General features: G+C 36.5%; 1 protein-coding gene across 4 annotated transcripts in view; it reads left to right on the top strand.

Annotated features, from left to right (window-relative positions):
- Positions 1-22132, top strand: part of ULK4 (unc-51 like kinase 4) — a 533886-nt gene that overhangs the window by 284962 nt on the left and 226792 nt on the right. For all 4 annotated transcript variants that reach the window (XM_087430781.1, XM_087430782.1, XM_004419552.3 and 1 more), the window contains exon 32: positions 10191-10296. In XM_087430781.1, the coding sequence (XP_087286907.1) occupies positions 10191-10296 (106 nt within the window). The remainder of the gene's footprint in view (positions 1-10190; positions 10297-22132) is intronic.

The following is a 22132-nucleotide window of genomic DNA, read 5'->3' as shown; positions in this document are numbered from 1 at the left end:
ATGACTGCTGCCTGGTCTTAGGTGGTGGCAGTGGGGATGGAGAGCATAGCGTAGATTCAGGAGGGGCTCAGGGGAAAACCAAGGGGACTTTGTGGCTCATTGGATGTGAGAGACGAGAAAGAGGCAGTAGTCCTGGGTGATTCCAAGATTTATGACTGAGTGGCTCGTCAGATTGTAGGGCCATTTATTGAGAGAGGAAACCAAAAAGGAGGAATTGTGAGGGAAAGGGGATGGTGAATTCAGTTTAGATCCATTGAGTTTGTGCTGCCTGTGGGAAAGTCTTGTGAAAAATCAATAATATGAAAAAGTGTCCTCTTCCCCTCAAATATGTTTGTTTCATTTGAATTCTCTGAAGATTCTTTTCTGCAGGCTCCATATCTCTAGGAATCTAGCCATGCGAGAGAATGTATGAAACGAAAGTGAGGGGACCCCTTACTATGTTGCTGGAGCAGCACCTTTGTACCATGTGCCAGCATGTGCACAGTAGGCTAGCATCCTGCAGAGCAATATTAATTTTTTTTTCCTGAAATGTATTCTAAATGGGTGTTGAATAGGATGTGCTATGTGTTTGTTTCTGAGAGATTGTAGATTTCACGTGCACAGCACTGTGTGCTTCTGCTTTTCATTCTCTCAGTGGTTTCTATCCTCCCTAGGATTGGTTAGTGTCTTGTAAATTCTGACCTACCCCAAAGGCAGGAGAGAGTGACTGTGGTTCATAGTGACTTTTGATTGTTAAAGGTACTTCCTACCTTGACTATTCAGACCCCTGCCAAACTTTAATCCAGACATCTGAAGTCTTTTAGTGCCATTTACATGTTCAGATATTAGAATAAAGTATAATACTCTGTTTACAGTGAAACCGCTTTGAGAAGGCTGATCATTTCTCAGCAGTGTTTCCTTGCTGTGCCCTTGGTATTTCAGAGCTGTCCTCTTTAAGCACTGAAGCAATTAGTTTTGAGAAGGCTGATTCTTCAGGGTCCAGTGCTTGCCTGCCTTTCATTTGCTGAAGCTGTACATTTTAATGAAGTTGTTTCATCTATGTTGCCAAACACTAGAATTTTGCTGCTTCAATTCTAATTATCTCTACTGGCAAATGCTATGTTTTATTAGAACTCTCAAGTGCTCTGTTTATTAAGTGTTCATATGCTATGGTGTTAGGCACACGAATTAGGTCAGCCGTGCTTATTGATGAGTTATGGATGAACGAGTTAAATATTTTCGTCATAATCTTAAAGTGCGGTAGGATCACCTTCTGTGGCTTTGTGAGATATCAGTGTGCTTTATCCCACGGGCTCAGCTTCCCTTCTCACTCATCAGCCAATGCTAACTCTCAGTGTCTGAATAATGTGGCTATTAATGGTGACTCTGGTATATTTTCATTCTTTGGGGTAATTTGCTCATTCTTTCTTTTCTTGCGGTTGCCTATTCCTGAGCGTTATGTCTTACAGCAGAGTGATATACATTAAAAGCTCTTATGAAGCCAGGAGATCCCAGCAGTGGTGGCAAGGGACAGGGCACATTGTGGCATGAAAGGAGGGAGGGCAGCATTACAATAGGCCCGAATCAGTATTTCTCTACTTCTTTCCACCCCCTACTCTGGACTACTTTAAAATCCTCCCAAATAACCCCATGGGTCTTCAGGGGTGTTGGTTAACCTGGGTGTGATGACTGGGCTGGTGACTCTGATACCCCTCCCTCCTCTCTCCTGCTCTGGATGCTGTAGTCACCAGGCAAGGCTGCGTGGTGAGCAGGGGCATGGCTTCTGCTATCTCACAGACTGAATCCCAGCTTCACCGTTGCATTGCTGGGTGATCCTTGGCAAGTTACACTTCACCTCACTAACCTCAGCGTCCTTATCTGTTAAAAGGGGAGAACTGTAGCCCTTTCCATGTTTTTGTAAGGATTAAATGAGATGATGTAAGTAAAGTGCTTGGGGTACAGGCCATGGCACATAGTACCCCATCAGTAAGTGGTCATTACTGCCTTGTGCTGGCTCGGGCCGCCATGGCTGCTCTGCCATGGCCTGCCAAGGTCAGTACAGATGCTGCTGGTGCCTGGGCCCCTGACCCTTACCCTGCTTCCGTCTGTCCTAGTACTGCTTTCTGTGCATGTGCTGGGGCACCAATGGTGTGGACTCCTTGCATTATTAATAAGCTGAGGGATTTAAAAAAAAAAAAAGGCATCAGATTCTACCTCGCCTTCTGTTACAGTCCTTTCACCCTGGCACTCAGGCATACCTTTTTGGGGAGAGGGGCTGTCCTAGAGGAGCATCTAATGAGGACACAGTCTTTAATTAGAATCATCCCTCCCCTCCAGTTCTGGCCCATGGTCTTTGAACCAAACTTGTGGTTCCCTTTTCTCTTTACACTAGTCTTCCAGAAGTGCCCAGGAATTGTGGCCCCACATATTTACCCTCATGTTTTCTCCCTTCATATAATCCTCTCCTCTGACTTTAAGAAGTAAATATGATATTTTTCAGTGCATAATTTATCCCCTATAGGCTAATATGGTTACGAATAGCAAGAACAAATCTTATTAAAATTGCTAAGAGAAATGAAATAACTCAATTGGATAGAAGTTAATAGAAGTATTCTTAATTCATATTTACACCTTCTCAACTGCTCTTTGCATGTATTTAGCATTTGTTCTGGGGAGAATTATGATCTAGGCCACAGCAGTAGCTGTCATAGTTCCCCCAGAGAACCATGTCGTCATCTTGAGGAGGAATAATTACTGTTCTGCGGCCTCCCTCCTCCATACTATGTAAGAAGCATATATACCTACAAGCAGGAAGAGTAAAGAACTACAGTGACATAATATACTTTTTATGAAGCCCCCACTTTATATTGAACAGAGTTCACAGTCTATGAAGGGTTTGAAAATCCACAACAAAAAAAACTAAAAAACAACAATGTTTTTGATAATGGCTAGAATAGAAAAGGAATCATTTCTCCCAGTCTGGTTACAGGATTATTGGTCTCTTCTTTATGCTCTGCATCAAATATTTTGTCCTGAGTACTCCCAGTAATAATATTAGTGGGGGCTTTTGATAATCGGAGTGTACCTTAGCTTTATGCCCCTCTGCAGATTGAGTTGTGGGGCTGGCAGAGGCCTTCATTCTGCAGTGACTATGGGACCTTCAGGCCAGCAGTCCCAGAACCTGGTCGACTGGGGTCCCATCCTGGGTTCTTAGTGTTTAGGGGTAATGGAGATTTGGAAAGTTGGGCTTTTCTTCCAAAGGAAATGTCTATATCAATAAGTGGCACTCGCCCCATGAGTACAAGGAAAAATTGAACCATTGGCTTCACAAAAAGCCAAAAATATTGCCAGGAGCATCATAGAAAAGATGCATTTACCATAAAAATGTGTATATTGAAGGAACAATGGATTTACCTCCAGTAAAACTGATCTATATTTGCTGACAGACTGGTCTTTGAACAAGGAGTGGTATGTGTTATTTTATTGAATGGGACCAAAAAAAGATTTATTAGCTTCTCTTTTCTTCACGAGAATAGGTTTCCTATGTATTGTTAGTTACTTTATCATGAATAACATGTCATGTCATCTTGGTGCTTATTAATCACTCTTTCCTTCCAACCAACGGTAAGAATAATTAGATGAAATTGGTGGCAGACCATCGCGTCCACATTAATCTTCTTAAGCTGGTGTCAGTGAAACTTTCAAATATTAACATCTACTCTTCAGTATGCATTTCTAAGAAAGTTAGAAATTTGGGGTCATTAGTATTTGGAAAGCAAACCTCTTCTCTTGTATCAAGCAAAACATAGGTGATAAGACTCATGAAATCAAGTGGCTCTCATCAGTGGCAGGTACAAATCTGTTGACAGAGCAGTTTAAGAACCAGATGTGTTGTTAGTATTTTTGTAAGCTTTGGAAACCATGTGTCCATCAAGGGGCTCCCAGTTGCGCTGCTGCGTGTCCTGTTTCTGAGACCTGGGCTGTTGGAGCCTCTACCATCTGGACCATCACTGGTCACAGGGGCAGAGAGAAACATAGGACTATGAAGCCCTCACTGGCCCTTAAAGCTTCTGCCCAAGTGAGTTTAATTGGCCAAAGCAAGTCTCATGGTCATCTCTCATTACAAGTGAGCAGGGAAGTGCCATCTTACTGCATACCTAGGAGAGAGAAATGGGACATTTGTGTACATTCATAGTGACTAACTCAAAAAATATAGATTGATCATTAAAATGGAAAGCTGATTCCTTGAAAAGACCAATAAAATAGACAAAGCTTTGAGTCTGATCAATAAGAAAGAGGGAGGACACAGTGTAAAAGATGAGGTAAATAGGTTCAGAGATGATTTGTGAAGGTATAAGAGAATGCTATGTGTGATTTTTAATAAAATAAATATGTTTGAAAACTTGTACATTGTAGATGATTTTCTAGGAAAATGGAAATAACCAAAATTGGGTCAAGGTGTAGATTCCTGAGCAGAAAGATGTTTTTCAAAAAATATTTAAAGATTTATTCGTAAAAATATACCAAGCCCAGTTCCTTTTATTAGTGAGTTCTACCAAATCTCCCAGAAACAGTTAGATGCACAATATATATTTGTGGAATAAAACGGATGGACAAGGCTAGTGTGAAATTGATACTAAAATCAGGTGAGGATGTCACTCATAGGTTGATAACATTTAAGAACATTGATGCAACAATCCTAAAACAAATTGGCTAACAGAACCTAGTAGTATATTAAAAGAATCAATGCGTCTCTCTCCCCTCCTTCAAATCTGCTCAAATGTCACCTTCTGAAGTGTGCCTTACTTGCCTTGTTTAAAATTGCAGCACTCCCAAACCACCTTGTCCTCTTCTGTTTTCTCCCACAGCGTGTGTCACCTTCTAACATATCATATAATTATTTATTATGTTTATTGTTTGTCTTCTCCCTCTGCTACAAGATACACTCTACAAGGGCAGGGTTGTTTTTTTTTCTTTTTTCTGTCTGTTTTGTTCACTGATATAAGCCAAGTATCTAGAACAGTTGACACTTAGTAAATATATGTTGCAAAAATGAATTAATTCTAAATGCAGCATAGGATCCTGGAACAGAAAAGGACATTAGTGGAAAACTGGTGAAATTTGAATAAAGTCTGTATTAGTTATTAATGATGTACCAGTGTTAATTCCTTAGTGTTTTTTTTTTCATTTTTAATGCACTTTTTATTTTAAAAGAGATGTTAAATAGAAGATAGATTTCAAACTCAGGTTGTGTTTGGTCTATTAAACTTCAAGGTGAAGACAGCATCATTCTATATGATGTTTTCGAGTTGCTGGAGGCTTGCTTCTATCTAAATGAAGCATTTAGTAATGTAACTTGGGGTGAAAGCATTAGTTATTTTATGAGAAAATTGATCTCTATGGGTAATACACTTTGAGAATAACACATGGTGCAGCTCAGCATCCAGGAATTTAGAAAATATAATCTGGTAATATATTGGATGCTTATTGAGTGAAGCAGAAAATTCTAATCTTTCTTTTCTAGTTTGAGATATAATTAACATACATCAATGTATAAGTTTAAGGTGTGCAGCATAATGGTTTGACTTACAAATATTGTGAAATGATTACTGCAATGTTTAGTTAATATCCATCATTTCATAAAGATAAAATAAAAAGAGAAATTATTTTTCTCCTTGTGATGAGAACTCTTAAGATTTACTGTCTTAACTCTTCTATATATAATACAGCAGTGTTAACTATAGTCATCCTGCTGTACATTACATCATAGTACTTACTTATCTTATAGCCAGAGGTTTGTACCTTGTGAGCACCTTTCTCCAATTCCCCTGCCCTCCACCCCCTGCCTCTGATAACCACAAATCTGATCTCTTTTTCTATGAGTTTGGTTTTTTTTTTTTTTTTTTGGATTCTACATATAAGTGAGATCATACAGTATTTATAGTCTTTCTCTGCCTGATTTGTTTCACTAGCATAATGCCCTCAAAGTCCATCTATGTTGTCACAAATTGGCAGAATTTCTTCATTTTTTATGACTAATAGTCTATTGTGTGTGTGTGTGTATATCTCACAACTTCTTTTTCCATTCATCTGTCTGTGGACACTTAGGTTGTTTCCATGTCTCAGCCATTGTAAATAATGCTGCTATGAACATAGGAATGCAGATATCTTTTTGAGTTAGTGTTTTCGTTTCCTTGGATATATTCCCAGAAATGGAATTGCTGGATCATACGGTAGTTCTAGTTTTAATTTTTTGAGGATCTTCTGTACTGTTTTCCACAGTGGCTGTACCAATTTACAATCCCACCAACAGTGCGCAAGGGTTCCCTTTTCTCCACATCCACCCCAGCATTTGTTATTTCTTGTCTTTTGGATGATGGCCATTCTAACAGGCATGAGGTGATATCTCCCTGTGGTTTTGATTTGTATTTCTCTAATGACTAGTGATGTTGAGCATCTTTTAATTTACCTGTTGGCCTTTTGTATATCTTCTTTGGAAAAATGTCTATTCAGGTCTTTTGTCCATTTTTTGATTGGATTATTATTATTATTATTATTTTGCTATTGAGTTGTATGAGTTTATATTTTGGATATTAAACCCTTATCACATATATGGTTTGCAAATATTTTTAATCATTTCATGGGTTGTCTTTTCACTTTGTTGACTGTTTCTTTTGCTGTGCAGGAGCTTTTTAGTTTGATGTAGTCACAGTTGTTTATTTTTGATTTTGTTGCATGTGCTTTAGGTATCATGCCCAGAAAAACATTGCCAAAATCCATGTCAGGGAGGTTTTTTCCCTATGTTTTCTTCTAGGAGTTTTATGGTTTCAGATCTTACATTTAGTCTTTAAATCCATTTTGAGTTAAGTTTTGTGAGTAGTGTGGGATAGGGATCTAGTTTCATTCTTTTACATGTGAATATCCAATTTTACCACCATTTATTGAAGAAACTGTCTATTCTCCATTGAGTATTCTTGCTCCCTTGTCAAATATTAGTTGACCATATATGCTTGGGTTTATTTCTGGGCTCTTGATTCTGTTTAATTGATCTATTTGTCTGTTTTTATGCTAGTACCACACTGTTTTGATTGCTATAAACTTATAGTTAGCATGAAATCAGGATGTGTGATGCCTCCCACTTTTTTCTTATTTCTCAGGCTTGCTTTGGCTATTTGGGGTCTTTTATGGTTCCATAAATTTTACAGAAGTAAAAAAAAAAATGCCATTGGAATTTTGATAGAGATTACATTGAATCTGTAGATAGCTTTTGGTAGTATGGACATTTTGACAATATTAATTCTTCCAATCCATAAGCACAGGATACTTTTCCATTTATTTGTGTCTTCTATGATTTCTTTCATCAATATCTTGTAATTTTCAAAGTAGAGATCTTTCACCTCCTTGGTTAAATTTACTTCTAAGAATTTTATTGATTTGATGCTATTGTTAATGAGATTTTCTTTTTTTCTTTTTTAGATAATTCATTGTTTGTGTATAGAAACAGTACTGATTTTTGTATGTTAATTTTGTATCCTGCAACTTTACTGAATTTGTTGATTAGATCTAAGAGTTTTTTGGTTGAGTCTTGAGCATTTTCTACATATAAATCATGTCATCTGCAAATAGAGATAATTTTACTTCTTCCTTTCCAATTCTAAAGTCTTTTATTTCTTTTTTCTTGCCTGGTTGCTCTGGCAAGGACTTCTAGTACTATGTTGAATAAGAGTGTTCAATAAGAGTGGTGAGAGTGGGCACCCTTGTCATGTTCCTGATTTTAGAGGAAAAACTTTCAACCTTTCACCATTGAGTATGATGTTAGCTGTGGGCTTGTCATATATGGCCTTTATTATGTTGAGGTACTTTCCTTCTATACCTAATTTGTTAGGAGTTTTTATCATGAATTGATGTTGAATTTTGTCAAATGCTTTTTCGGCATCTATTGAGATGATCATATGATTTTTTTCTTTCATTCTATTAATGTGATGTGTCACATTGATTTTGCGCATGTTGAACTTTCCTTGTATCCCAGGTATAAAGCCCACTTGATCAAGGTGAATGATTCTTTTAATGTGCTTCTGAATTTGGTTTGCTAGTATTTTATTGAGAATTTTTGCATCTATATTCATCAAGGATATTGATCTGTAGTTTTCTTTTCTGGTAGTGTCCTTTTCTGGCTTTGGTATCAGGATGATGCTGGCCTTGTAAAATGAGTGGAAGTATTCCCTTCTCTTCAGTTTTTTGGAAGAGTTTGAGAACTCTTGAGCATTAAATCTTCTTTAAATGTTTGATAAAATTCAGCAATGAAGCCATGGGGTCCTGGGCTTTTCTTCGTTGGGATATTTTTGATTACTGATTCAATCTCCTTACTAGTAAGTGGTCTATTCAGACTTTCTGTTTCTTCCTGATTCAGTTTTGGTAGTTTGTATTTGAGTCCTTAGTTTTGTTAAATGTGCCTTTGTTTGGTAAGATATTAACATCAGGAAAAACTGGGTGATAGATATATGGAAACTCTCTACTGTCTTTGCAACTCTTCTGTAAATCTAAAATTATTTCCAAAGAAAAGTTTATTAAAAAGAAATTAATCCAGGGGCTGGCCCGGTGGCACAAGCGGTTAAGTGCACATGCTCCACTGCGGCATCCCGGGGTTCGCCGGTTCGGATCCTGTGCGCGCACCGATGCCCTGCTTGGCAAGCCATGCTGTGGTGGCATCCCATAAAAAGTAGAGGAAGATGGGCCCGGATGTTAGCCCAGGGCCAGTCTTCCTCAGCAAAAAAAGAGGAGGATTGGCAGATGTTAGCATAGGGCTGATCTCCTCACAAAAAGAAAAAAAAAAAAAAGAAATTAATCCAAAAAATTCTAATATACTTCAGCATTTAAAAAGTAAAATAAAAATTCTATTCAATGACACCCTCTCAATGAGTCCCACTCTGACCACACAATTTGAAATTATGTGCAGCCCCAGTGCTGAATTCTCAATCCCCCTCTCTTGCTCTTCTCTTTTCTTTTTTGCCATAGCACTTGTTACTTTCTAACACATTATACAATTTACCTATTTATTATGCCTGTTGCTTGTTGTCTATTTCTATGAGGACAGGGGACCTTGTTTTGTACACTAACATACCTGAAGTGCCTAGAACAGTGTCTGGCACGTAATAACTATTCATTAATTATTTGTGTGAATTAATAAATGTGACATCATTTATATTTAAAAAATAGCAAACCATATATTTCTGTGTGTGTATGTATGTGTAAAATGACTAGGAAGAGGTCTAGATGGAGCCTACTGAGTTGATATACCAGTCACTTTTTAGGATGAGACTAGTTATTAACAGAGTGTCAAGGAGCAAGGCCAGGACTAGCATGAGGCAAGCTACACACCTAGAAGCATTGGCTTTCACTGCTCCTAGTCCAGGAGCTTAAAGACTTTTTTCCTTATTTTTATATTATTTGGAATTTTATAATTTCAGTTATAATCTGGGTTAATTGTTTAATTTTTTTAAAAATTCAGAGACATGAAAAACAGAAATAAAGCAAGTTATTTTTGGAATCCTTTAAAAATTACAAAGAAGTTATCTTCATCACTTTAAAATGAGAAATTAAGACTAGAGAATTACTCATTTTCCTCATTCTCTTTGGGACCAAAGTTACTCTCTGCTATAGGGTGTTAAGTATTGAAGAAAGCAAAATTCACTCTTTTAGGTCACAAGTGTAGTTCAGTACACTGGAGCAGTGATGCAATAAGTCATATCCAACATAACCATCAATGTACAAGACTAAAGTAGGAAAATAATAGTGCCAGGTTACTCTTGAAACTGTAGAAATATTTCTTTGTGTAAGTAGTTTTCTTTTGTGATCTCAACATCACTTTCAAATGTGGTCTCCTCAGGTCCATATACTTGATTTCTGGTCACTCTGTCTCCTTTGTTGCCCATCTAAAGCATGGAGGGCTATGTGATTGTCCCTCAGCTCTCTGGCAGGGGACTATGTGCAGCAGCACTGGTGCTCTGAATGATTCATGCTGCCTCCCAGCTCACTGAACTCACTGAGGGGAAGTGCCTTAACACAGAAGGGTCTGCTTCGTTAAAGTGCAAAAAGATAATGGTTTAGCCCCGTGCAAAGAATGAAGGGATGGAGGTCATTTGATCATTTGTCTTTATTATGATGTAATTTTATTTCTATATAGTTATGATGAAAATTATGATCTATTACAGGAACATCAGGATAACATTCTGGGTAACACCATGCAAAGTGTGATTGCATTGCTCAACAATCTGGTTGCCTGCAAAGATTTGAATATGAAGCTACTTTATGAACAAGGTAAATGCTTCTTAGAATTAGTCTTTGATTCTGTTGAGTTTGGTCTATTTGTAAGTTTCCTCATCTTACATAGTAGAGAGTCAAGAAGTACTATTTAAAGTTGATCAGTCAAAATAGATGTTGAAGGGTCTACGAGTAATAATATTACCAGCAAAAATGAAAAGTGTGGTTAGATCATGATACTTTCCCTAAGTTCATTCATTCTCTTTTATGGCACAAAGTCGATAGGCACTGCTTAGAGATGATAAGTCAAGAAATAGAAGTGTGAGCATAGTATTTAGACTTATTGCTGCCAATCAAAATAAAAACATATGTGGTCAAAAGCAGCTTGTCAAATGAGATTGGATGGGTTGAGGGTGGCTTTACTTTACATCTTATACATATCTGCAATATTACAATTGAACACAATTTTTAAGACTATTCTTTTAGACCAGTTTTAGGTTTAAAACAAAACTGAGAGGGAGGTACAGAGATTTCCTATATAACCCCTGCACCTACACATGCATGGCCTCTGCCATTATCAGCATCCCTCACCAGAGTGGTACATTTGTTACCAAAGATGAATCTACACTGACACCCAAAGTCCATAGTTTACCTTAGGGTTCACTCTTGGTGTTGTACATTCTGTGGGCTTGGACAAATGTATAATGACATATATTTATCATTATAATATCATACAGAGTATTTGTATTTTCACTGCCCTAAAAGTCCTCTGTGCTCTGCCTGTTCATTGCCCCTGCCTCCCCCGCCGGGAGCCACTGATCTTTTTACTGTTTCCATAGTTTTTTCTTTTCCAGAATGTCATATAGTTGGAATCATACAGTATGTAGCCTTCTCAGATTGGAGTTCTGTTTCTATGTAGTTATTATACTTGAATGTTGGTGATATTTTTTTCTGACCCTAAGGAAAATGTACATTCCCAACAATAATAAAAATTGCCAACAGTTGAGGGGCTTTATTACATAGAGATGTATATTCTTTTTTTCTCCAGTTTTATTGAGATATAATTGACATATAGCACTGTTTAAGTTTAAGGTATACAGCATAATGATTTCACTTACATATATTATGAAATGATTACCACCATAAGTTTAGTTAACATCCATCATCTCATATAGATACAAAAAAAAAGAAAGAAAGAAAGAAAAAAGATGTTTCTTTTCTTGTGATGAGAACTCTTGGGGTTTACTCTCTTAACTTTCAAATTACCATGCAGTAGTGTTAACTATAGTCATCCTATTGTACATTACATCCCTAGTACTTAAATCTTACAAGTAGAAGTTCGTATCTTTTGACCACCTTTATCCCATCCCCACCCTCGCCCCCGCCTCTGGTAACCACAAATCTGATATTTTTATTCTTTTATACAGCAGCATCCTCTTCTGTTTTATGGATATAACGTAATTAACCAGTGCTCTAATGGATATGGGTTATCTCCAATGTTTCGCTATTAACAGACAGTTCTGCAGTGAATAACCTTATGTGTACATACTTTCACATGGAGCAAGAGTATCTATAGGGTAAATTCCTGGGATTAGAATTGCTGGATCAAAGGGTACATGCATTTGTAACTTTTATAGATATTGACAAGTTGTTCTAAGTGATGTGCCAATTTATACTTCCACGAAGGCACGTTAACATTGCTTGTCTTCAGATCTAAAAGCATGTTATGTTTTCCCATTTGTTCAAGACTTTATTGTGTCCGTTATGGTTTTCTTTATATAGGCATTATGTGTTTCTTATTAAGATTGTCTCTTTCCAAGTATTTTATCTTTTTTGCTTGCTATTAGAGATAAGGAATTTTCTGCCAATGTATCTTCCAATTATTTTTTTAGTATATATTTGAAAGTTTTTGATTTCTGTCTAACTTTCTACCTGTTAATTCTCTTACTATTTTCCGTAGTAGTGGTTTTTTAAATGATTCTCCTTGGTTTTCCAGTTACATAGTAATATCCTTTGCAAGTAGTGATAATCTTTCTTTCCAATTTTATAATTCTACTTTTTCTCTCCTGTCCAAATGTAAGGTTTAAAGAGGATGAGGTGGAGTATATCTTGGTATTGAATCAGAATCTTTTTTCTTTTCCTGGTTAAGGAAGTACTTATCTATTTTAATTTTGTCTTTTGAAATCAAGAATAAATGACATTTGTCAAATGCCTATTTGGTGTCTATGGAAATGATCAAATAATTTTTCCTTCAATTTATTCATGTAATGGCTTATATTTAATAGATTACCTAATGTTAAACCATCCTAGTGTTTGAGTCAGTAACCACAATTAATCATGATATATTATTCTTTAATTGTGCTGCTTAAGTTCTTTACTAATGTTATATTCAGGATTTCCCACTGCCCTTCATGAGTGTGATTGGTCTGTAGTTTTGTTTCTTGTTTGGTTTTGATGGAATACATCCTTTGCTAGATTTTGGTGTTAACATTGTATTGCTTCTTTAAAAAAATAGTTTTTTCTCTCTCTGTGGTTCTGGAATAGCTCAAGTATGACTGAAATTATCTACTCCTTAAGAGTTTAGTAGAATTCCCTTGTAAAGCCATCTGGCTGGTGCTGTTTCTCAGAAGTATGGTAGTAGTGGTAGCTCTTTGACGCCTTTCTCTATTTCTACAATGATAATAAATCTTTTTACATTTTCCCCTTTCTTTTAGAGTCAGCATTATACATTTTTTTTTCCTAGAAAGTTTTCATTTCATACACACTTTCAAATCTATGTTCATAGAGTTGGACAAAATAGGTTCTCATAATTTTTTTATTTCTCTAGGTTTCAGAAGTTATTTCCCCATTACCATTTCTTGTATTATGTATTTACACTTTTGTATTTTTATTGAGTAATTAAGATAGTGGTGTTACTAGTGTGTGTGTGTATAATTTTTTTAGGCTAGTTTGGGAATTTAGTCCTACTTTTAAAAAATAATCAATTTCTGCTTTTATATTTTAATTCATTCCTTATGCCTTTGTTGAGTTTGTTTTGTCATTCTTTTTTTAGGTTTTTGAGTAAAGATGCTTAGCTCATTTATCTCTCTTTGTTTTTTAATTAATAAAAGTATTTAAAGCTATGCCTTACTCAGAATTCTGATCTGTAGTGCTTCCATCATTTTTGTTTTCTACATATATTTCAATTTTGGTTTATGGTTCTTCATTGAGCCAAGAATTGTTTAGAAGTGAGGGTATATTTTGTTTTATTAATTTTGTTATTTCTAGTTTTATTGCACTGTGATCAGCAACTGGTTGGCATCACTATTTCTACTTTTTAGAATTTATTGAGGTTTTCTCTTACCTAATATATGGTCAATTTTCATGATTTATTATGTGCACTTGAAAAGGTGCATGTTGGGTTTCTTTCATGACAATGACTGATACTAACATGCCCTACCACCATAAACAACAGTAAAATTCAACAAAATATGTGAAGCAATTGTTTTTAGTCATTGGAAAATAGGCAGATTAGGGCTGTGATCCTTGAGAGAAGGGAAACACATGAGGTTCATCTCATGACACTCTGGGTTTTGTGGGCTTTTTTTTGCATGGGGGCGGAAACACTGTCCAAGCAGGACACAGAGGTCTTGCTGAGCTGGGGAGGAAAAGTTCAGTGTTCAGGGATGTGAACTGGTGAGTATTCACAGGGCAGAGTATAAGAGAAGAGTTGCAAAGAGGGATAGGGTCCAGAAATCTATGTGGAGTTTTCCCACAGGTCCTTGGTGACGACTGGGCTGCACATGCACAAAGCAAGATTCTGTTAGGTCTAGCAGAGGATAGAGCAGATGCCGTAAGGCGGAAAGCTGAGTAAAGGTAGCATCATGAGATAGGAGTGTAGGAATTCCAGCCTAGCCAGGGGAGATACCTTGTTATGCACCTGAGGGAGGTTATGCTAGCCTGAATTCAAGGGCTACTCTATACCTGCCTTACAGTTTAGACCATGTCCTACAGTAAGGGCTAAGCCCTAGGACTAAGGACTAAACCACTACAAACCTGTCCTAACAAAGAATAAAACAAGGCCTTTTGGAGTCAAGAGATTCACCAAGAATTTAACTGCCTGCTAGAACAAAAGTCAATGTGACTTAAATGATGACAATACAATCTAGACTCTCTGCAACGTATTATCCACAATAACCAGTATACAACTAAAACTTATCAGACATGAAAAAGAAGCTGGAAAATAGGACCCATAACAATAATAAAATGTCAATTCAGACAAAACTCAGGATTACCCGGATGTTGGAATTAATAGACCAGGCTTTTTAAATGACTATTATAAATATATCCAAGGCTCCAAAAGAAAATATGAGTATAATATGTGAAGAGGTAGGGAATTTCATCAGAGAAATAGAATCAATATTAAAAAAAAACGAAGTAGAAGTCTAGAACTGAAAAGTACAATATCTGAAATGAAAAATTTCTGGCTGGGCTTACCAGCAGACTAAAAACTGCAGAAGAAAGGGCCACTAAACTTGTAAGATCAATAGAATTTTCCCATCTGAAGGACAAAGAGAAAAAAAGGTTTTTAAAAATTAAAAGAGCATCAGTGGCCTGTGGGACAATAATCGAGCATTCTAATATCTGTGTAATTGGAATCCCAGAAACAGAAGAGAGATAATGGGGCAGAAAGAGAACTTAAAGAAATAATGCCTGAAATGTCCTCAAATTTGGTAAAAATATTTGCCTATGGATCCAAGAAGCTGAGAAAACCCCTAGAAAAGTAAAAAAACAAACAGAAACCACCTAAGCACATAATAGCCAGACTTCTGAAAATGAAAGTAAAATCTTGAAGGTGTTCAGAGAAAAATGGCACATTACATAAAGGAGGTAAACACTGCAAATGATGGCTGACCTCATGTCAGAAACGGTGGAGGCTAGAAGAGCAGAAAAACATCTTTAAAGTGCAAAAGAATAAAAGCTGCCAATCTAGATTTTTATATTTAACAAAAATTTCCTTTAAATAAGAGTCAAATAAGGACATTTCAGATAAGTGAAAGGTAGAAGAATTTGTCGCCACTCGGTCTGCCTTGCAATAAAGGGTAAATTAAATTCTCAGGCTAAAGGGAAGTGATGCCTGAGGAAAACTCAAACTCAAATCTACAGAATGAAATAAAGTATGCAAGAAAGTTAAATATGTGCTTAATATAAAAGAATATCTTTTTTTCCTCTTCCATGATAGTCTTTAAAAGAAAACTGACTAGGCAGGCTTTCAGAATGGTGGATTGAGGACCCTAGTAAGCCTGTCTGCCACAAAACCCACAAAAACACTGAAACAAAATTTTTTTTATTGGGCGTTTTTTTTATGGTGTCTTAATAGTTTATAATATTGTGAGATTTTGTTTGTACATTGTTGTTTGCCAATCACCATATACATGTCTCCCTTCACTCTTTGTGCCCACTACCCCCACCTGCTTGCCCTTGGTAACCACTATACAGTTTTCTCTGTCGGTGTGTTGGTTTAATTACCACATATGAGTGAAATCATGTGGTGTTTGTCTTTCTCTCTCTGGCTTATTTCACTTAACATAATACCCTCCAGGTCCATCCATGTTGTTGCAAATGAGAGGAATTTTGTCTTTTTTTATGGCTGAGTAGTATTCCATTGTATGTATATATACACCACATCTTCTTTATCCAGTCATCAATTGAGGGACATTTGGGTTGCTTCACTTCTTGGCTATAGTGAATAATGCTGCAGTGAACATAGGGGTGCAGAAGCCTCTTTGGATTGTTGATTTCAGGTTTGTTGGATAGATTCCTAGTAGTGGGATAGCTGGATCATAGGGTATTTCTATTTTTAATTTTTTGAGAAATCTCCATACTGTTTTCCATAGAGGCTGCACCAGTTTGCATTCCCACCAGCAGCGTATGAGGGTTCCCGTTTCTCCACATCCTCTCCAACATTTGTTGTTTTTTGTCCTGGTGATTATAGCCGTTCTAACGGGTGAGAGGTGATATCTTAGTGTTGTTTTGATTTGCATTTCCCTGATGATTAGTGATGTTGAACATCTTTTCATATGCCTATTGGCCATCTGTATATCTTCTTTGGAGAAGTGTCTGTTCATTTCCTCTGCCCATTTTTTAATCGGGTTGTTTGTTTTCTTGTTCAGTTGTGTGTGTTCTTTATACATTCTGGCGATTAACCCCTTGTCGGATATAGATTTTGCAAATATTTTCTCCCAGCTGGTAGGTTGTATATTCATTTTGATGCTGGTTTCATTTGTCTTATAGAAGCTTTTTAATCTGATGAAGTCCCAGTTGCTTATTTTTTCTTTAGTTTCCCTAGTCCGAGTAGACATGGCATCCGAAAAGATTCCTTTATGACCAATGTCAAATAGTGTATTGCCTATATTTTCTTCTAGGAGTATTATAGTTTCAGGTCTCACCTTTATGTCTTTGATCCATTTTGAGTTAATTTTTGTGAATGGTGATAGCAGATGGTCTACTTTCATTCTTTTGCAAGTGGCTGTCCAGTTTTCCCAGCACCATTTATTGAAGAGACTTTCCTTTCTCCATCGTATGTTCTTAGCTCCTTTGTCAAAGATTAGCTGTCCATAGAGGTGTGGTTTTATTTCTGGGCTTTCAGTTCTGTTCCATTGATCTGTGTGTCTGTTTTTGTACCAGTACAATGCTGTTTTGATTACTGTAGCTTTGTAGTATGTTTTGAAGTCAGGGATTGTGATGCCTCCAGCTTCGTTCTTTTTTCTCAGGATTGCTTTAACTATTTGGGGTCTGTTGTTGCCCCATATGAATTTTAGTATTCTTTGTTCTATTTCCTTCAAGAATGTCATTGGGATTCTGATTGGGATTGTGTTGAATCTGTAGATTGCTTTAGGTAATATAGACATTTTAACTATGTTTATTCTTTCAATCCAAGTGCATGGGATATCTTTCCATTTCTTTATGTTGTCATTGATTTCTTTCAATAATGTCTTATAGTTTTCATTATATAGGTCTTTCACCTCCTTGGTAAGATTTATTCCTAGATATTTTATTCTTTTTTTGCAATTGTAAATGGTATTATCTTTTTGAGCTCTCTTTCTGTTAGTTTGTTATTAACATACAGAAATTCAACTGACTTTTGTAGGTTGATTTTGTGCCCTGTTACTTTGCTGTAGTTGTTGATTATTGCTAATAGTTTTCCAATGGATTCTTTAGGATTTTCTATATATAAAATCATGTCATCTGCAAACAGTGAGAGTTTCCCATCTTCATTGACTATTCTGATTCCTTTTGTTCCTTTTTCTTGCCTAATTACTCTTGTCAAAACCTCCAGTACTACGTTGAAAAAGAGTGGTGAGAATGGGCACCCTTGTCTTGTTCCTGTTCTTAGAGGAATGGCTTTCAGACTTTCCCTGTTGAGTATGATGTTGGCTGTGGGTTTGTCATAAATGGCCTTTATTATGTTGAGATACTTTCCTTCTATACCCATTTTGTTGAGAGTTTTTATCATAAATGGATGTTGGATCTTGTCAAATGCCTTCTCTGCATCTATTGAGATGATCATGTGGTTTTTATTCCTCGTTTTGTTAATGCGGTGTATCACGTTGATTGATTTGCGGATGTTGAACTATCCCTGCGTCCCTGGTATAAATCCCACTTGATCATGGTGTATGATCTTTTTATTGTATCGTTGTATTCAGTTTGCCAATATTTTGTTGAGGATTTTTGCATCTACGTTCATCAGCGATATTGGCCTGTAATTTTCCTTCTTTGTATTGTCTTTGTCTGGCTTTGGTATCAGGGTGATGTTGGCCTCGTAGAATGTGTTAGGAAGTGTTCCATCTTCCTCTATTATTTTGAATAGTTTGAGAAGGATGGGTATTAAATCTTCTTTGAATGTTTGGTAAAATTCACCAAAGAAGCCATCTGGTCTTGGACTTTTATTTTTGGTGAGGTTTTTGATTACTGTTTTTATCTGTTTACCATGATTGGACTATTCAGATTCTCTATTTCTTCTTGATTCAGTTTTGGGAGGTTGTATGAGTCTAAGAATTTATCCATTTCTTCTAGATTATCCAATTTGTTGGCATATAGTTTTTCATAGTATTCTCTTATAATCTTTTGTATTTCTGTGATATCCATTGTAATTTCTCCTCTTTCATTTCTAATTTTATTTATTTGAGACTTTTCTCTTTTTTCTTAGTGAGTCTGGCTAGGGGTTTGTCAATTTTGTTTATCTTTTCAAAGAACCAACGCTTTGTTTCATTAATCCTTTCTACTGTTTTTTTGGTCTCAATTTCATTTATTTCTGCTCTAATTTTTATTATTTCTCTCATTCTTCTGAACTTGGGCTTTGTTTGTTCTGCTTTTTCTAGTTCTGTTGAGTGTAATTTAAGGTTGCTTATTTTGGCTTTTTCTTGTTTATTAAGGTGGGCCTGTATTGCTGTGAGTTTCCCTCTCAAGACTGCTTTTGCTGCATCCCATATGAGTTGGTATGGTGTATTTTCATTTTCACTTGTCTCCAGATATTTTTTGATTTCTCCTTTAATTTCATCAGTGATCCATTGCTTGTTCAGTAGCATGTTGTTTAGTCTCCACATCTTTGTCACTTTCCCAGTTATTTTCTTGTAGTTGATTTCTAGTTTCATAGCATTATGGTATGAAAAGATGCTTGTTATGATTTCAATCTTCTTAAATTTATTGAGGCTTGCCTAGTTTCCCAACATATGGGCTATCCTTGAGAATGTTCCATGTGTGCTTAAGAAGAATGTGTAGTCGGTTGTTTTTGGGTGGGGTGCTCTGCATATGTCTATTAAGTCCATCTTGTCTAGTTTTTCATTTAAGTCCATTATTTCTTTATTGACTTTCTGTCTGGATGATCTATCCATTGATGTGAGTGGGGTATTAAGATCCCCTACTATTATTGTGTTGTTGTTCATATCTCCTTTTAGGTTTGTTAATAGTTGCTTTATGTACTTTGGTGCTCCTATGTTGGGTGCATATATCTTTATAATTGATAGGTCTTCTTGGTGAGACCTGAAACTATAATACTCCTAGAAGAAAATATAGGCAATACACTATTTGACATTGGTCATAAAGGAATCTTTTCGGATGCCATGTCTACTCGGACTAGGGAAACTAAAGAAAAAATAAGCAACTGGGACTTCATCAGATTAAAAAGCTTCTATAAGACAAATGAAACCAGCATCAAAATGAATATACAACCTACCAGCTGGGAGAAAATATTTGCAAAATCTATATCCGACAAGGGGTTAATCGCCAGAATGTATAAAGAACACACACAACTGAACAAGAAAACAAACAACCCGATTAAAAAATGGGCAGAGGAAATGAACAGACACTTCTCCAAAGAAGATATACAGATGGCCAATAGGCATATGAAAAGATGTTCAACATCACTAATCATCAGGGAAATGCAAATCAAAACAACACTAAGATATCACCTCTCACCCGTTAGAACGGCTATAATCACCAGGACAAAAAACAACAAATGTTGGAGAGGATGTGGAGAAACGGGAACCCTCATACGCTGCTGGTGGGAATGCAAACTGGTGCAGCCTCTATGGAAAACAGTATGGAGATTTCTCAAAAAATTAAAAATAGAAATACCCTATGATCCAGCTATCCCACTACTAGGAATCTATCCAACAAACCTGAAATCAACAATCCAAAGAGGCTTCTGCACCCCTATGTTCACTGCAGCATTATTCACTATAGCCAAGAAGTGAAGCAACCCAAATGTCCCTCAATTGATGACTGGATAAAGAAGATGTGGTGTATATATACATACAATGGAATACTACTCAGCCATAAAAAAAGACAAAATTCCTCTCATTTGCAACAACATGGATGGACCTGGAGGGTATTATGTTAAGTGAAATAAGCCAGAGAGAGAAAGACAAACACCACATGATTTCACTCATATGTGGTAATTAAACCAACACACCGACAGAGAAAACTGTATAGTGGTTACCAAGGGCAAGCAGGTGGGGGTAGTGGGCACAAAGAGTGAAGGGAGACATGTATATGGTGATTGGCAAACAACAATGTACAAACAAAATCTCACAATATTATAAACTATTAAGACACCATAAAAAAAAACGCCCAATAAAAAATTATATATTGCCTGTCTTTGTCTTTCATTACTTGTTTTATCTTGAAGTCTGCTTTGTCTAATATGAGTATGGCAACACCTGTTTTCTTTTGTTTGCCATTATCTTGGAGTATTGTCTTCCATCCTTTCACTCTGAGCTTGTTTGTCTTTAGAGCTGAGATGTGTTTCCTGGAAGCAGCATATTGTTGAGTCTTGCTTTTTAATCCATCCTGCCACTCTGTGTCTTTTGATTGGGGAGTTCAATCCATTTATGTTTAGAGTGATTATTGATATATGAGCACTTAATGTTGCTGTTTTATTGCTTATTTTCTGGTTCTTTTGCATTTCCTTTGTTTCTCGTCCCGTGAAACACTGGAAAAAATTTTGACGATTAACTTTGTGAACTCTGGAAACTACCAAACTGCGAGCAGCTTGCAACAATATAGGGAGTGTTTATTCAAGAAAAACTGAAGAATGAATCTCAGGAAGAAGAGCAAGCCCTCTGGCTGATGTTGAGACCAGCACAGAGCTATAAACTGCTTAAATGTCGAAGGCATTGTCCAACACACACACAGAGCCCCTTGGCCAAGGGTGGAAGACTGATTGATTCAAGGTATTTAAGAAAATCTCTGGCCAGTCATTACCTGGCCAGTGAGTTAAATAAACAGAGACTTCTGTGGCCAGACACTACAGGGAATACAGACTTATAGAATTAGAACAAGAAAGTCACTAACCAAGCTAACAACTACAAAACAGCAACCACTAAAAAATTTGGTGTGTGTGGGAGGTCTTATTTCCAAAGTTCACACATTATATTGTCTAAGATGTCCAGTTTTCCATCAATAATTACGAAGCATGCTAAAAAACAAAAACAGGAAATTATGGCCCATACACACGAAAAATGCAGTTAATAGAAACTGTTTCAGAGGGGACCCATATGTTGAATTTACTAGACAAAGATTTAAAATCAGCTATTACAAATACTTGTGAAGAACTACAGGAAACCATGTCTAAAGAATTAAAGGAAAGTGTGAAAATGATGTCTCACCAAATAAAGAATATCAATAAAGAGAAGGAAATTATAAAAGGGAACCAAATGGAAATTTGTAAGTTGAAAAGTATAATAACTGAAGTGAAAAATTCACTCCAGGGGCTTAGTAGTAGATTTGAATTGGCAGAAAAAAGAATCAGCTAATTTGTAGATAGGTCATCACTACTGACCCTACAGAACTAAAAAGGATTATAAGTGAATAGTATGAACAACTGTATGTAAATAAATTAGATAACTTAGATGAAATTTCTAGAAAGACAAACCATTAAAACTGCTTAAACTATTAAAAGATCTGAATCATGGTTCCTTTTCCATAAGAATGGTTGATATTTGTAGCTGAGTATGTTTCCCAGCCTGATTCCTGTCCATAGAAGTTTGGGGCCCTAAGACCGCTTTTCCTTCTGAAAGAGAATTTTTTTTCCCTGTTCTTTTTAATCCAAGCTAGTGGTGCTTTTGAGATTACAATTTCAGCAAAATCTTTGTTAGTTTCCTGTAAATTTTATTGGTGTTCATTCCATTAAACTAAAAGTACATGCATGTATCTCTTCAAAACCTTCTTCTCTCTAACTTGGGCTGAGAATCAGGCTACTGTGGAATAATGCTGGTAGGATTCTTAGTAGCTCTGTTTGCTAGCTGAGAGAGTGGATGGGGAATAAGATGCCTGACACTGAGATTACAGAGGTTGCAGCTACTGGCCCATGAAGCATGGTATTACATGGTTTAGGCAGGATGAAAGACAAAAT

Source organism: Ceratotherium simum, chromosome 5 (genome assembly GCF_057802395.1).
Source record: "Ceratotherium simum simum isolate JZ-2026a chromosome 5, ASM5780239v1, whole genome shotgun sequence".
In the NCBI taxonomy this organism is placed as follows: Eukaryota; Metazoa; Chordata; class Mammalia; order Perissodactyla; family Rhinocerotidae; genus Ceratotherium; species Ceratotherium simum.
Note: the sequence above shows the minus strand (reverse complement) of the source record. Positions and strands in the feature narration are given on the sequence as shown.